Source organism: Lactuca serriola, chromosome 8 (genome assembly GCF_051521515.1).
Source record: "Lactuca serriola cultivar US96UC23 chromosome 8, Lser_US96UC23_V15, whole genome shotgun sequence".
NCBI lineage: Eukaryota > Viridiplantae > Streptophyta > Magnoliopsida > Asterales > Asteraceae > Lactuca > Lactuca serriola.
Window position 1 is genome coordinate 115,086,538 of NC_136415.1, and position 14,567 is coordinate 115,101,104.

Consider the following 14,567-nt stretch of genomic DNA (forward strand, 5'->3'; position numbering starts at 1 on the left):
ACAATTAGGGTTTACATGGTGTAACCCTACTTGTGCCACAACTATATAAAGACCCTTAGTCTAGCAAAATCGGCACTACTTGTACAAGATAGAGGGCTAGTCGATTTTGAGGTGTAAGTGAGCTTCTCTCAAGTCTATTCCAATAGTTGTAGTGTTGTGTGAGACATTTGAGACATCACACTTGAGGTGCTAGGCTCACAAGGTTCTCAAGGAATCCAAACTACAAAAGGTATGTTCTTCTTCTAGCATTTATGTTTAAAAGTTCCCCATGGTATGCTAGATAGGTTAAGAACCTTGGAAAGTCAAACATAGAACCAAGGTTTCTAGGGTTGCATGTACACCTTAGGAGTGTTAGAATGCTCAAAACCTAACAATAAATGTATATTGATGTCTCTTCGTAATACACAACTTAATGGCAATTTTCAAGATTGTTGAAGCATAAATAAGGTTAATTAAGGCATAAATAGGTAAGTGAGAAATCGAAGATGTGCCATCATGTTACTCTGAAATATGTAAGCCTTGTGCACTTGCAAGCAAAACATCTGATTCTTGATTCTTACATACTTGTATTGTGAAATCTCATACATGTGCTCTTGCAAGCAAAAATGTAACTTATGAGTTTTCTTGTGTGTCCTTTTGTGGTTAACATTACTTCTTTAATCTTTTAGAGTTCAAGACATGTGATTTGATCTTTATTCCTACTCTTAGAATTCATGTTTTTGGTTATTATTTTATACTATATTTTTATAACTACTTCAAAGACTATATTTCTTTTGTCTAGCATTGATCAGTCTTCAAGTTTTTGTGAGACTATTGATTTGTAAGTTTATGTGTGTTCTTTGTTTTATCGTTTTCCTTTAACATCTATTATAGTTAAATTATGTAATGGGGTTTTATTAGCAGCAAAATCAAAAGAGAACTAAATACATAGTATCGCAAGTGTATTTCAATTTTCCAAGGAGAAAAATCAACTATAGAAGACACAATATCATATTGTTTTCCTTATAATACTAGTTTTATAATTGACATTGTTTAATATAAATTATTATTATAACTAAAATAATAAGAAGTTACCTAGCAACTTGTTGGAAGAAAACTTAAAAAAGCTAATCTATAACACACGAATGAAAATAGAAATAACACTCACATGAATGGTAATATAACCGACTAAAATCATAATATTATTTATAAAAAGGGAAATATCGCTAATAAGAATGAATAATCATATGAATTTTTGTAAGTATTTTTGTTTCATTATTTCATACATGAATTTTCATTATATTTTATGATGTTTTAAGGGACTATTTTTTTGTTTTGGCCTCCAGGCCTCAAAACTTATTGGACCGGCCCTGAACCCAATTTGTAAGCAGTGAAGAAAATATTAATAGATAAATATTTTTTTTTCCAAAATGTATTTTACTAACAAAATTATATATTTTATTTACAAATTTATGGAGGAGTGGATAAACCACCTGGAAGAAGAGTTCAACTGTCCAAGGTAAAAGATGGCGGGAACTCTTGGCGCCATACCACGCACCCTCTCTTTGGCGGGCTATTTCATTCCTAATAAACCCTACCCCTACCGCCATTATCGTCATCCTACGTCTCGTTTTTCTCTATTCAACTTTTCGTTAAAACCATCCTTTCTTAGGCCAGTTTCAGCCATGTCCCACAACAACGGCAGCCCTGAAATCGAAGGGCCGATCCCAAAGGTTCAAAAAATTGACGATAGAAATGGAAACTCTGACCAGCCTCTTTTCAGAGTGAAGAAGCTATCTGAGAAAGCTATTTTGCCTGCAAGAGGTTCGTCTCTTGCCGCTGGTTACGATCTTTCAAGGTATGTAAATCCCCTCTCCTTTTTTCCTTATAAAAATCCACAATCAAACCCTAGTTGCGAAAATTAACGAAAGTCGGATTCGATTGACGATCATACGATTCTTTTTAAGATTTTGATTTGTTATTGGTTCAGTGCAATTGATACCAAAGTGCCAGCAAGGGGTAAAGCACTGGTTCCCACAGATTTATCCATAGCTGTACCAGAAGGGACATATGCTCGAATCGGTATACATTTTGATCCTTCTTTGGTTTATTTTTATACAGTATACTAGGGTTGTGTTACTTACAGATTACAATTCATCTGGCTTATAGCTCCGAGATCTGGTCTCACATGGAAGCATTCAATTGATGTTGGGGCTGGTGTGATTGATGCCGACTACAGAGGTCCAGTTGGGGTAATCTTGTTCAACCATTCTGATAGTGATTTTGAAGTGAAAACTGGTGATAGAATTGCGCAGTTGATTATTGAGAAGATAATCACACCTGAAGTCGTTGAGGTTGATGATCTTGATTCAACTGTAAGAGGTGCGGGTGGGTTTGGATCAACTGGCGTTTAACAATCTGTACAAGTAATTATGATATTAAGAACTTTTATTCAATTAGGCTCTTAGATTTAGGAAGTTTACATGATTGTTTGCTATAAAACTGCCTGTGGTTTTTGTGGAACATTTCGTCGAACAGTTGGTGGGTTGTGAAAATGGTCATGTTGTTTTTTTTTCTTTTAAGATGGTGCAGAAACCCTTTTAGCTATGGTCTTTTGATTTGATAAACCATTCAATTAAAATATCACCTATTAATCCGAACTAGATGCTTTGGTAAAATCGAAGTTGTAATTTACTCCCACGATAAAACAACTTTTGTATAAAAATGTTACCAAAATCTCACGAGAACCCATTTGTCAATACCACAGTAATAGCAATATCTAGAGTAAATTACATGAATCGTTCAATGTTTGGTCCTACTTTACTTCGATCGTTGTTTGGTTTTAAAGTTTCGTTTCGTCCTTTCTTAGTTTAAATTTACATGTTTAATCCTTTGCGAGTTTATATTTACATGTTTAATTTTTTGCAAGACATGAAAGGACTATAATATCATTTTTATTTTTCATTTGTTTTTAATATTTTTGATTATTTTTAATTATTAAAAATATTTTAATTTAAATTGTGGGTCTATCTAACTTTAAACCTAATATATTTGTATCTCTTTTTCGTTTGTTGAACACCTAACCACCAGCACCCACTTATTATCTTCCTCTCTCTATTTGTTCTTCTCTAGAAATCGAGAATCAAAAATAAAATTTCTGAAACCTATAACATGTAACCCAAATGATTCTAAAAACTGGAAATCATTTCAGAACACTTGAAATATATACTACAATAATGGTGAATCACAAATCTGAAACGTATAACTCCTCACCATGTGTGTTTCTTATCAGACGGCACAAAGAAACACAAAAATACACACATCGTGCAAAAATATACAGTCTATGGATCAAATCCAATCATTTACTAAAATGACCTCCACTGAAAACTCACGATCAAATCCAATCATTTACTAAAATGACCTCCACTGAAAACTCACGTATAGGGAAATCTACCCTCACTTCACCCCAATGGTGGACCTTAGTGGAGCATTGGGGTCTCGGGCTACTTTTCAATTTCTGGAATGTAGTGTAATTTTTTTTTCTATTAGGTGCACCGACTTGAAGTACAAGGGACATCTCTACTAAAACACTATTACTGTGAATGGATCATCCGATCCATTAAGCCCATCTAGATAGATTTAATCATATTGTAAATGTTTAATACATAGTCAAATTGTATAGTCAATAGTTCCTATGACTTCTCCTATAAATGTGGATGACCACAACAGTGTAATCAGCCTATATAAGGCGTGTATTTCATCCAGCAATACATAACTTAAAATCATTAATTAAATACCTTTATATGGTATCAGAGCTCCAATAGCTCCTCTGAGCCCTAATTGATCCAAACCCCTTCCGCTCCGATAATCCACAATGCCTATCATCGAAGTCACAGCACAAACACACTTCCCAATTAAGCTCAATGCCACAAACTTCCCAGTATGGAGAAAGCAGGTTATGGCCACTCTAATCGGCCTAGGTCTCGACAAACATGTCGACGGTTCAGAAGAAGCACCAGCCAAAACACTCGCTGGTGATGTCACAAAAACCAATCCCGATTACAACCCTTGGTACCGCCAAGATCAGATTCTTCTTGGTGCTCTTCTTGGAAGCTGTACTGACACGATTCAACCTATTGTTTCCTCCGCAGAAACACCTCGTCAAGCATTCAAAAGACTCAATGACAGCTACGCAAGTGTTTCTCGATCCCGTATTATATCTCTCAAATCACGCCTTTCCAATAACCCATGAGGCTCTCGACTAGTTGCTGAATTCCTCAACGAGATGAAGACTATTTCTGATGAGCTGGCCCTAGCTCAAAGCCCAATAGAAGAAGAAGACTTAATTGTTCATATATTGGGCCAACTCGGAGAAGATTATGCCCACATTGTCGCGGCCCTAAAAATCAGAGATACATCCATTACATTCCCTGGTTTATTCGACAAACTTGTGGACCATGAAAGAACCCTCAAAGATACTCAACAACCATCGGTCATCACCACAATCAACAATACCCAGACACAACAATCTCGATTCACTCCTAGACAGAACAATAATAATCGCTCCTTTAACAGGTCAAACAATGCCTCTGGTAACAGGTTCAATCGCTATCAAGGTTCTCCCAATGGTAACAATTTTTCTCCTCGAGGCAACAGGAACTCTACCTATTGCCAATATTGCAATATTTCAGGTCATGAAACAAAGGAGTGCAGAAAGTTAGCAAGGTTCCTAAAAGAGAACAACATCACTATTTCTCTGAATGCATCTTCTCCAACAGTCAACATGACTACTGCTGGCACTACAGCCCCAACGCCACCTTGGATGTTTGATTCAGGGGCCTCCCACCATGTGGCATCCAACCCTGCATCGTTCCACACCTTATCGGAATACGGCGGACCTGATGAGATAGTGTTAGGAAATGGTACAAGTCTCTCTATCTCTCACACTGGTCAATCCTTCCTTCCCACCCAATCACGTCCTTTAAACTTACAAAATGTCCTATTTGTTCCTAAATTATGTAGTAATCTTGTGTCCATTGCTAAACTCTGTAAAACTAACCATGTTTCTGTTGAATTTTTTCCCAATCACTTTGTTGTTAAGGATCTACGCACGGGGGCGTGCCTCATGCGGGGGGTGAACGTCAATGATGTCTATTATGCAGCTATTCGATCTCTTCAAAGTTTTCCTCAAATAAACTCGGTTTCAGCTTCATCTAGATCGCTTCTTTCTTGGCATCACAAGCTTGGCCATCCCTCCATCAAAGTCCTCCAGCTACTTCTCAAAAGCTTGAAGTTAGAGTCTCCAAAAATATCCAATAGTTCTTTTCATTGTGATGCATGTTCAGTTAATAAAAGTCATAAGCAACCATTTGGTAGCAATTCTTTCACTGTCTCGAAACCATTAGAACTTGTCTATTATGATGTTTGGGGTCCTGTTCAAAAATCAAATGATGGTTATGTCTATTATGTTATTTTTGTTGATTTTTACTCTAAATACACATGGCTCTACCCAATGAAAAAGAAATCAGATGTTTCCACTCTATTCCCTCAATTCAAGACTCTTGTTGAAAAATATCATAATACACCACTCATCTCTCTATTTACTGATAATGGGGGAGAATATATTGCTCTCACAAAATATCTCCAAGATCAAGGCATTTCTCACTTTACTACTCCTCCCCACACCCCGGAACAAAATGGGGTGGCAGAAAGACGCCACCGTCATATTGTCGAGACTGGCCTTTCTCTTCTTCACCATGCTCAACTTCCCCTCACCTTTTGGTCTCATGCTTTCCAAACAACAGTTTATCTAATAAATCGCTTACCTACTTCAATCCTTCACCACATATCTCCCTATGAAAAACTCTACAATAACTCACCCACCTACACTAAACTAAAACCTTTTGGCTGCTTGTGTTTGTTGGATTAATGTCTAAGTCCATAACTATAATTGGTAAGACTTGACCCGACCCGGCATGGTCCATTTGGGTTGCATACCATCATGCACTTGAATGAGAGAAATAAGACACTTATGGTTATTAATATATTATAAGTTCTAGTATATTAATAATAAGAATAATAAGATTATTTAATTAGTATTGATCAAGAATTAGTCTAGGATTAATTAAGTGATCAAAAGAAGACTAATTAAATATATGGGTTGATTGTGTAAATCATCCATACTTGTATAGTGGGCTAATGCTCCATGGATAATCAAGTTGGGCTAAAACCCATAGGATGGTCCATGGATGCTCCATGGTGTATTTGTACCCATGGATCCAAGGAAATGGAAAGCCATGACAATTAGGGTTTGCCCTAATTGTAACACTATATAAAGATATTATTCTTGGCAAAATCGGCACTAGTATGATTCTAGAGAGGGCTAGCCGATTTTGATGAGTGTAGAATTCTCTCAAGTCATTCCAAGTGTTTTGATGATTGTGATTCCATTTGAGGTGTCACACTTGGGGCACTAAGCACTCAAGCTTCATGAAGACTTTCTACATCAAGAGGTATGTATTCTATCTTGCTATAGTCATTGTTTTGTATGCTAGATTAGGATAATACCTTGGAAGTTCTTATTTGCATGTATAATAGAGAAAACATAGATCCAAGGTATTTAGGGTTGCATGTACACTTAGGAGTGTTAGAATGCTCAAAACCCAACAGTGGTATCAGAGCCTAGGCTTGCTTTCTCTTATACATGTAATTAAAAGTTGAAAAAAGTCGAAAACTTGTTGTCTGACGAATGGACTCGGCGAGTCCATGGGGGGGACTCGGCGAGTTCATGAGTATCTTCAACCTACTCGGCGAGTAGGTTCATGCAACTCGGCGAGTAGGGTCGACAGAGTGCAGATTTTCGACTTTAGTTGCTGGAAATGGATTGGAAACGTTACCCTAAACTGTTTTGGTACTTGAAAACTTGTTTTAGCTGGTGTAATGTTTTTGCTAATTCATTTACAACAACTAGTTATCAAAATTACAAAGTTTAATGTGATTTTGATTCTTGAAAGTGTTCATATTCATGTTCTTGTTCATATGAAGTTTAGATGATCATAGGAATTATTTGTAACCTATATGGTAGTTTAATTCTTGATCATAATGTGTTTTAATGGAGTCCATAACTTGTCCTCAAGTTATGGAAAAACCAAAAGTCTCTTGGATTAAAAAAAAACCATTAAAAGAACACAAGAGTTAGAAAAATGAAAAGTTCTCATTTTATTACTCTATTAAACTCATAAGTTACAAGAAATGAAAAGTTTTGAATAGTTTCAAAACTTGCCCTCAAGTTTTGGAATTTGAAAAGTTTTCAAGTATGAATACTTTAATTCCAAGTTAGCCCTTAGAATTTTAAAAGTTAAAATTCAACCCTTATACTTTATAATATTATAAGTTAATAATATATATATATGTATAAGAGTAAAGTCAGTCTTACCGCTAGTACGCCTCATTCACGAAGCCGGTCTATAAGGTGGGTATAAGGTTGTTGCCTATAAAATGGCAACTTAATGGGTGTCCACTCTCACCCACCGCTTGCTTGACTGGTGGAGGGTCGTTAGCCGAACGGGTTTGACAGGACTAGAATTCTCCCTTCATTAAAAGTATTAATGATAATACTAAGTAACTAAACTCTTAATAATACCCAATCTTAGTTACTTAGGAAAAATGTGAATAAGGTGCTAATCCATGAAATTACACTTTGCACTTTGTTTAAGTCGTTAGTGGAGCGTGTGTGGTTAACCGGCACACTAACTTGGACTTAACAAGGTAGGTAAAGGGTGACTTAATATTTATCATAGTATCGATGGAGCGTGTGTGGTTAACCGGCACATCGATTGAGGGGTAATTTATTAAGGGTACCAAGTGATTTGCATGGTTACTTCACACCTCGTTTTGTGATCCTCAGCATCCCAGTCACAAAACTTGGAGGGCACACTCGAGATTGAAACATGCCTTTGAAAAGTTCAATGAATCTCAAAGATCTAGGAGTTTCAAAACCAATTAAAACCTAATAATACATTTCGTTTATCTTGGTGGAAATTGGTGAATCGTCATTCACCTACCTTCAAATATTTTATAGCTTGGATTACGGCATACCTCTTCTAAGTTATAAAATAGTTTGTTGGGTCCTAGCCTTAATATTTCATATTGGGTGTCATATTAAGGACTTAAGATCAACTATCTTGAATATCTCCCAAAAGATGTCTGGTTTAGACACTTATGATCTTCCCAAATCTCTTGAAACAAGGTTTCCTAATGAAGATGATGTCCCATGGATATCATACTTCTTCACCTCTTCAAATTATTCTCCCTAACCCACAAGTTCTTGAAAAGTTTAAGGTTACTCAGGCCCTATTAGGCAAGGCAAGGTCTAGGTGTGGTCACATCTTGGAGATGTAGTCACATATTGACAAGCCGGGAGAGTTGGGTGTCAAAGTCTTGAGAAAGTTGGTGGTTCAATCACTTTCTAAGTCACATAGTGAGTTCTTTTGGAACACCTATGAAACCGACTATGACAAGACCCTTAATGATCTTATCTATTTGCTAAGATCAACTTCCTAAAACTTTATGGACATTAACAATGATGACATTGGACATCTAGTAAAGCATTCTCTTCCCGATGGAAAGGGATCGGCCATAGTCAACTCGGTTGACCAAATGGTAAAGAGAAAAACTAAGTCTGTGATAGTCCTATGTACCATTATCAAAGGGTCCATATGTTTGTATTGCCAAAGAAAGGGGCATTGGTTGCGAAGCTGCCAAATTTACCTAAGGATGTTAAAGTCAATTAGTTTGACTCTACTTCAGGTAAATTCCACTATCTAACTCTGTTAAGTTTCTATTCTGAGATTCTTGATACATGATGTGACTGGGTCACATGGTGATGTGTTAAGAATGAAAGAAAAGTGAAGAAACTTAAAGAAAGAATATGTTGAATCTGATCGCATAGATGGATTTCTATCGCATAGTTTGGAAAAATCGGATTCTTGAGCTACTTCTTAGGAGTTATGATATATTGCTTAGGAATAGATAACAACAAGTTTTCATGTGCTTATGGATTGTAAGGATAAGTTTTTTCCGCAAAGTTTTAAAATAAAAGAAAAATTTTTGATTTTATTTATTTTAAAAATATCCTTACAATGGCATTTGAGGAAAAATTGTTGCTTATATGATTCCATTAAGAGCAAGAGTAGAAATATGAAATTGATTCTTTCATTTGTGGTAATGTCTAAATTTACCAAATAAGGAAAGATTCTCATCACCCAAGTTTCAATTGGACCGGAACTTGGAATCATGCAAGTTGTATAGCATGATGAATGAGAACTTTCAAGTTTTGGAAAATTAAGACTAATTACTTGTTCACATGGATGTGTGAGTCAAGCAATGGACTAAGGGATCGAGTACATAGTCTTGTGCCCTGATTTAGTCCACCACAAAAGTTTGATAAGACTATTCGTCATGATTTACTTAAGTTCAGTAAATATGATTATACTTACAAGCTTAAGTGTAACTCTGATACATTGGAAAATGGTTTCAATGTATGACAGAGCGAATAAGAAGAATCAATTTAGGCAGAAGGATAAAAGTTTCTCAAATCTGAAAAGATGGGAGAGTACTTTAGTATCAGCTTTTGTGATCATCTTAATGATTAAGAAACCATATCACAATTAGTTCTCTAAGGAAATCTTAGTGCATTCTTATGACTAAGAAGAGGGATCTTGAATTGTTGAAATGGTTAAATCAAGAAGATGAGTCATACCTCGTTCCAATACAAGTCTTAGAGTCATACTCCAAGATTGTAATTTGAGTGACATGTCTTAAAGAAGGTTTAAAACACTTGTCAAATGTAAGAGTAAAAGTTTTCTACTCTTGTACATTTGAAATTGGTAAGTTGTGATGTTTGGATAAAACTAAGACCAACTTAGGCCAATTGTGTGAAGTGTTTTTCTTGATTAGAATCCGCACTATCTCTTGGATGTTTGACAAGGGAGTCTTATAGGTCAAGAGGACAGTGGGAGTCTTAAAGGTCTTGAAAGTCTCAAGAAATAATCAAGAATAAAACCTGAAGTTCTTCGCTAACACACGACTTGAGGTTTATAACCTATCGTGTTGACATATCTGTGCCCATTCCAGTTAAAGTTGGCTTTGCATATGAGTTCTTAGAGTTCTCAATTTGTTGCACAACAACTTGGAAGCAATGGCAGGCCCTTGAGCTGCCAGGTGGCAAGAAGTTAAGATTGAGTTCAATCCATATGAGTTTGGATTTGTCATTATCCTTGTCTTGTGACTATGATTTTGACAATTCACATGGATAAGAACACATACACCAGTAAATCTAAGTGTCATAAGGTTTCTCTCCGATTCATGAAAATGATGGTGAGGAAACACTTTCACTAAGTAGATTTTATCTAGATAGCAATTGTGATATTTGCATTCTCAAAGTCGTTAGTGGAGCGCGTGTGGTTAACCGGCACACTAATATGGACTTGTGAGAAGTGGCAAAAAGGTCTAACCATTATGATTACGGCATACCTCTTCATAATTGTTTAGACTCACAAGTGTGCTATCTAAGGGAAGGTGTATGATTTTGATAAAGTCTTATCAAAACAATCTAGTATCAGAAATCTGAACTTTGGTAAGAAAGTCAGCTGATTTCTGAGTACATGTCAAAGCTAGTGGGAGCATAAGTGTTATGCTAATAATCATCATGATAGTGGGAGCATGATAATTATGTTAAGTATTGCAAGCTAGCAATGTTAATTATAGAAAACAAAAGTTTCAATTAGGAAAAAGTTGTTTTGCTATAATTAAGGGAGAGGAAATTATGCTTCATCTCAAATCTATAAGCTTAGATCGTGAGGTTTTAATCATTTAGTCAAGGATATATATGAATTTCATGTTGGAATGGCTCAACATAAGGAAATTTTGTATATGGGTCCATTATTTGCGTTCTAAAATTCGATTATGATTACGGCATCCCTTTTCATAATCTGAATTATGAGAACTTGGCAAATTGAAATGGAAATATTATAGCAAAAGACTGGTTTAGTCTTTATGTAAGACATCATGAATCGTGTCCCATATGCTTCGGATATAGGATCGATTACATGTGCTATATTCATCCGTTCTAAAATTTTCCAAATGCCTGGGGCATTAAGAAGGGAAAGGGTTTAGAACTGGATATGACTAAAAGGATTAAACAATTGTCGAGGACAATCTAAGGTTTACCAAAGATTGGTTGCTCAAGGACAATTGGAAGTATAGTGATAATTCTGGAAGGACCATATTGACATAGTCTGTAAGGAGGCAACTCTTGTTCAGAAGTGATAGTCAAAATGGAATCTGGAAATGTTTCAAAGTTAGAATTTTCAATCTGTTTAAGATTAGGAAACTTAATGCAAGAAGGATGTTTCCAAGGAGCTGATCTCCTTTGGAATACTCTGTAATGATTGTTGTCAAGTCTTTCTGACTTTGTGCATAATCATTACAAGAGGATCAATGCATATAAGTTTAGAATCTAACAGAGTTCAGTAAATGGCATGAATTTGGAATTCTTGCATTTGCAGTAAGGATTTGGGGGTGTGAAAAGAGAATCATTGAAGTTATGTTCAATTGATCTAGTTCACAAAGTAAGGATCATAGACAAACATAGTATGCATACTTGGTGTGTGGCATGACTAGTGTTTAAGAAAACATAGTGTACATGCTTGGAGCATGGGACAACTGTTGTTTTAAATTCAAGAATAAAGTTGATAGCTGAAACAGTATACAATGAATAATGTGTAATCATATGGTGATAAATAAAAGGTGTTTTATTTATGTTCAAAGGGTTGATACCATATTAGATTCAATTATTATTGTGTTTCACTTTGCATGTTTTGACTTCCCGAATAAACTAGGTTATTCTTCCGGAATGACTAAGTTATTCAAACCATCCACATTCGGTCATATGTTGGAAGTAGATATGAATTAAGACTGTCATGATGGGTTGTAGAGGTCTAAGGTGTTGGACAAGGCTACAACAATCATGAGTGCTCATAAGTTCTGAGTATTGGATTCAACCCGCGCTCATTGGAATCACTTCATGGATTTTATCACGAGTGATCATGAGACGATAATATCTTATATTCTTCAAACCTAGAGATATGAGTTGTTACTATGAGTTGATAGTACATTGATTGCATGAAAAATGCATTTGGTAACTCGGTGCTATAAAACGTGCTTTTGTGTATGATTCAACAAGTAGTAGAACAAGCCATATGAGTCGAAGTTTATCCATTCCTTTTACCTTCGGGATAAAAGCGATATCTGTGGGCCCCTCGATGATTTGATGATGACAAATGGAAGTGCTCGGCCGGGCCAGGACTGATTTGATTTGTTCAATTAGTCAGTCGTCATAAATCGGAAATCGGGAAACAACAGATGGACAGAGAGAATGATTATAATCCATGTCTCAGTCCATATGATATCTAGAATGGAGGAATATATGATCCCTTATCTAATGGACAAGTCACTGACAAAGGTCAGAGTTCATCTACAAGGTCAGAGTTTGACAGAAGCTTTGAGAGCTACGATTGCCAGTTGGTTCCTGAAGTCATACGCAATAATAGTTTTAGACTTATCCAAGTGGGAGACTGTTGGATTAATGTCTAAGTCCATAACTATAATTGGTAAGACTTGACCCGACCCGGCATGGTCCATTTGGGTTGCATACCATCATGCACTTGAATGAGAGAAATAAGACACTTATGGTTATTAATATATTATAAGTTCTAGTATATTAATAATAAGAATAATAAGATTATTTAATTAGTATTGATCAAGAATTAGTCTAGGATTAATTAAGTGATCAAAAGAAGACTAATTAAATATATGGGTTGATTGTGTAAATCATCCATACTTGTATAGTGGGCTAATGCTCCATGGATAATCAAGTTGGGCTAAAACCCATAGGATGGTCCATGGATGCTCCATGGTGTATTTGTACCCATGGATCCAAGGAAATGGAAAGCCATGACAATTAGGGTTTGCCCTAATTGTAACACTATATAAAGATATTATTCTTGGCAAAATCGGCACTAGTATGATTCTAGAGAGGGCTAGCCGATTTTGATGAGTGTAGAATTCTCTCAAGTCATTCCAAGTGTTTTGATGATTGTGATTCCATTTGAGGTGTCACACTTGGGGCACTAAGCACTCAAGCTTCATGAAGACTTTCTACATCAAGAGGTATGTATTCTATCTTGCTATAGTCATTGTTTTGTATGCTAGATTAGGATAATACCTTGGAAGTTCTTATTTGCATGTATAATAGAGAAAACATAGATCCAAGGTATTTAGGGTTGCATGTACACTTAGGAGTGTTAGAATGCTCAAAACCCAACAGTGTTATCCATGGTTAAGACCCTATGCTTCCACTAAACTCCATCCCCGATCAGCCAAGTGTATATTCTTAGGATACTCTCCATCCAAATTTGCCTTCAAGTGTTATGACCCATCAATCCACAAGCTTTACCATTCCAGACACGTAGAATTTATTGAATCAATCTTTCTGTATCACTCCACCTCACCCTCCCTGTTACCTAATGCTGATGACTTCCTCACAGATAATACTGTAACGCCCGGGTTTCAGGGCTAAGCATTTTTGTCAATGTAATAGTCTAGGTCAACTCTTGTAACTCTTTTTGAAGTAATAAAGATGAAATATTTGAGTATTATGTGAATTATATGTGTTTATTATTTAATTATAAATGTAAAATTAATAAAGAATAAAAATGAGCGTCAAAATTAAAGTGTGAGATAATCCCGATATCTCTACATAAAGTTGTAGAATATGTCTCAAGGTTTCCGTGCATATAAGGAACGCCGAAATCCGAGTTATAACGAAGAAGTTATGACCCGTCGAAGTTTCACGACAGAACCGGCACGATACCGGGAAGCGTGAATAGTGAATTTACGATAGAGCGAGATTTAGCCTTAGTGATCTAAACGAAAGTCGTAGAATATGTTAAACTAAGAACATCGATAAAAAGAACGCCCAAATCTGACTTCGTATGAAGAAGTTATGAGATTTTAAACAGACCAATCATGTCCCGGCTTGTTAAAAATATAACTTTAAAAATAAAGTCAAAATTAGCCGACGGAGTCTAAACGAAAGTTGTAGAGTACGTCTTCACCTACGCGTGGATATAAAGAATGTCAAAAACGGAGTTCGTATGAACGAGTTACAAATTATAATAGCATATTTACGTATTAAAATAAAGTATAAATCATGTATACGTACACATATATATACATATGTATATATCATTAGAAAGGTATCGACGACGCGGTCATTATAAGACTAATGCTGAGTTCTTTCGACATTAGTTTAGTACAAATATCATTAAATCCATTTATAATAGTATTATAGAGGGGTGTTTAGTTGTTTATATAACTAAAAGGTCATTAAGTAATTATGGAGGGTAGTTTTTGAAAATTCAATTAGTATAAATAAGAGCCTTGGGCTCTCATATTTCTTGCACCATTCTCTTGATTTAAGAGTCTTTCTCTCCTTATCCCCCGAGCATTTCGGTCCCTCGTGATTC

The 14,567-nt window shown here is 35.8% G+C and overlaps 1 protein-coding gene across 1 annotated transcript; it reads left to right on the forward strand.

The window, feature by feature from the left end:
* The first annotated feature begins 1,468 nt into the window (after positions 1 to 1,468).
* On the forward strand, positions 1,469 to 2,561 carry LOC145070940 (deoxyuridine 5'-triphosphate nucleotidohydrolase-like). Its single transcript, XM_079017889.1, has 3 exons — positions 1,469 to 1,837; positions 1,970 to 2,061; positions 2,149 to 2,561. Exons 1-3 carry the CDS (start codon positions 1,506 to 1,508, stop codon positions 2,391 to 2,393), a joined length of 669 nt encoding a protein of 222 aa, XP_078874015.1. The 5' UTR covers positions 1,469 to 1,505; the 3' UTR covers positions 2,394 to 2,561.
* The last annotated feature ends 12,006 nt before the right edge of the window (positions 2,562 to 14,567 follow it).

What these genes read in the sequence shown, in the direction of transcription:
- LOC145070940 (XM_079017889.1), top strand. Translation starts at nt 1,506, where the DNA reads ATGGCGGGAACTCTTGGCGCCATACCACGCACCCTCTCTTTGGCGGGC. An exon ending in GCTGGTTACGATCTTTCAAG is followed by an intron (nt 1,838 to 1,969) that starts GTATGTAAATCC and finishes TTATTGGTTCAG; the next exon opens with TGCAATTGATACCAAAGTGC. An exon ending in AGGGACATATGCTCGAATCG is followed by an intron (nt 2,062 to 2,148) that starts GTATACATTTTG and finishes TCTGGCTTATAG; the next exon opens with CTCCGAGATCTGGTCTCACA.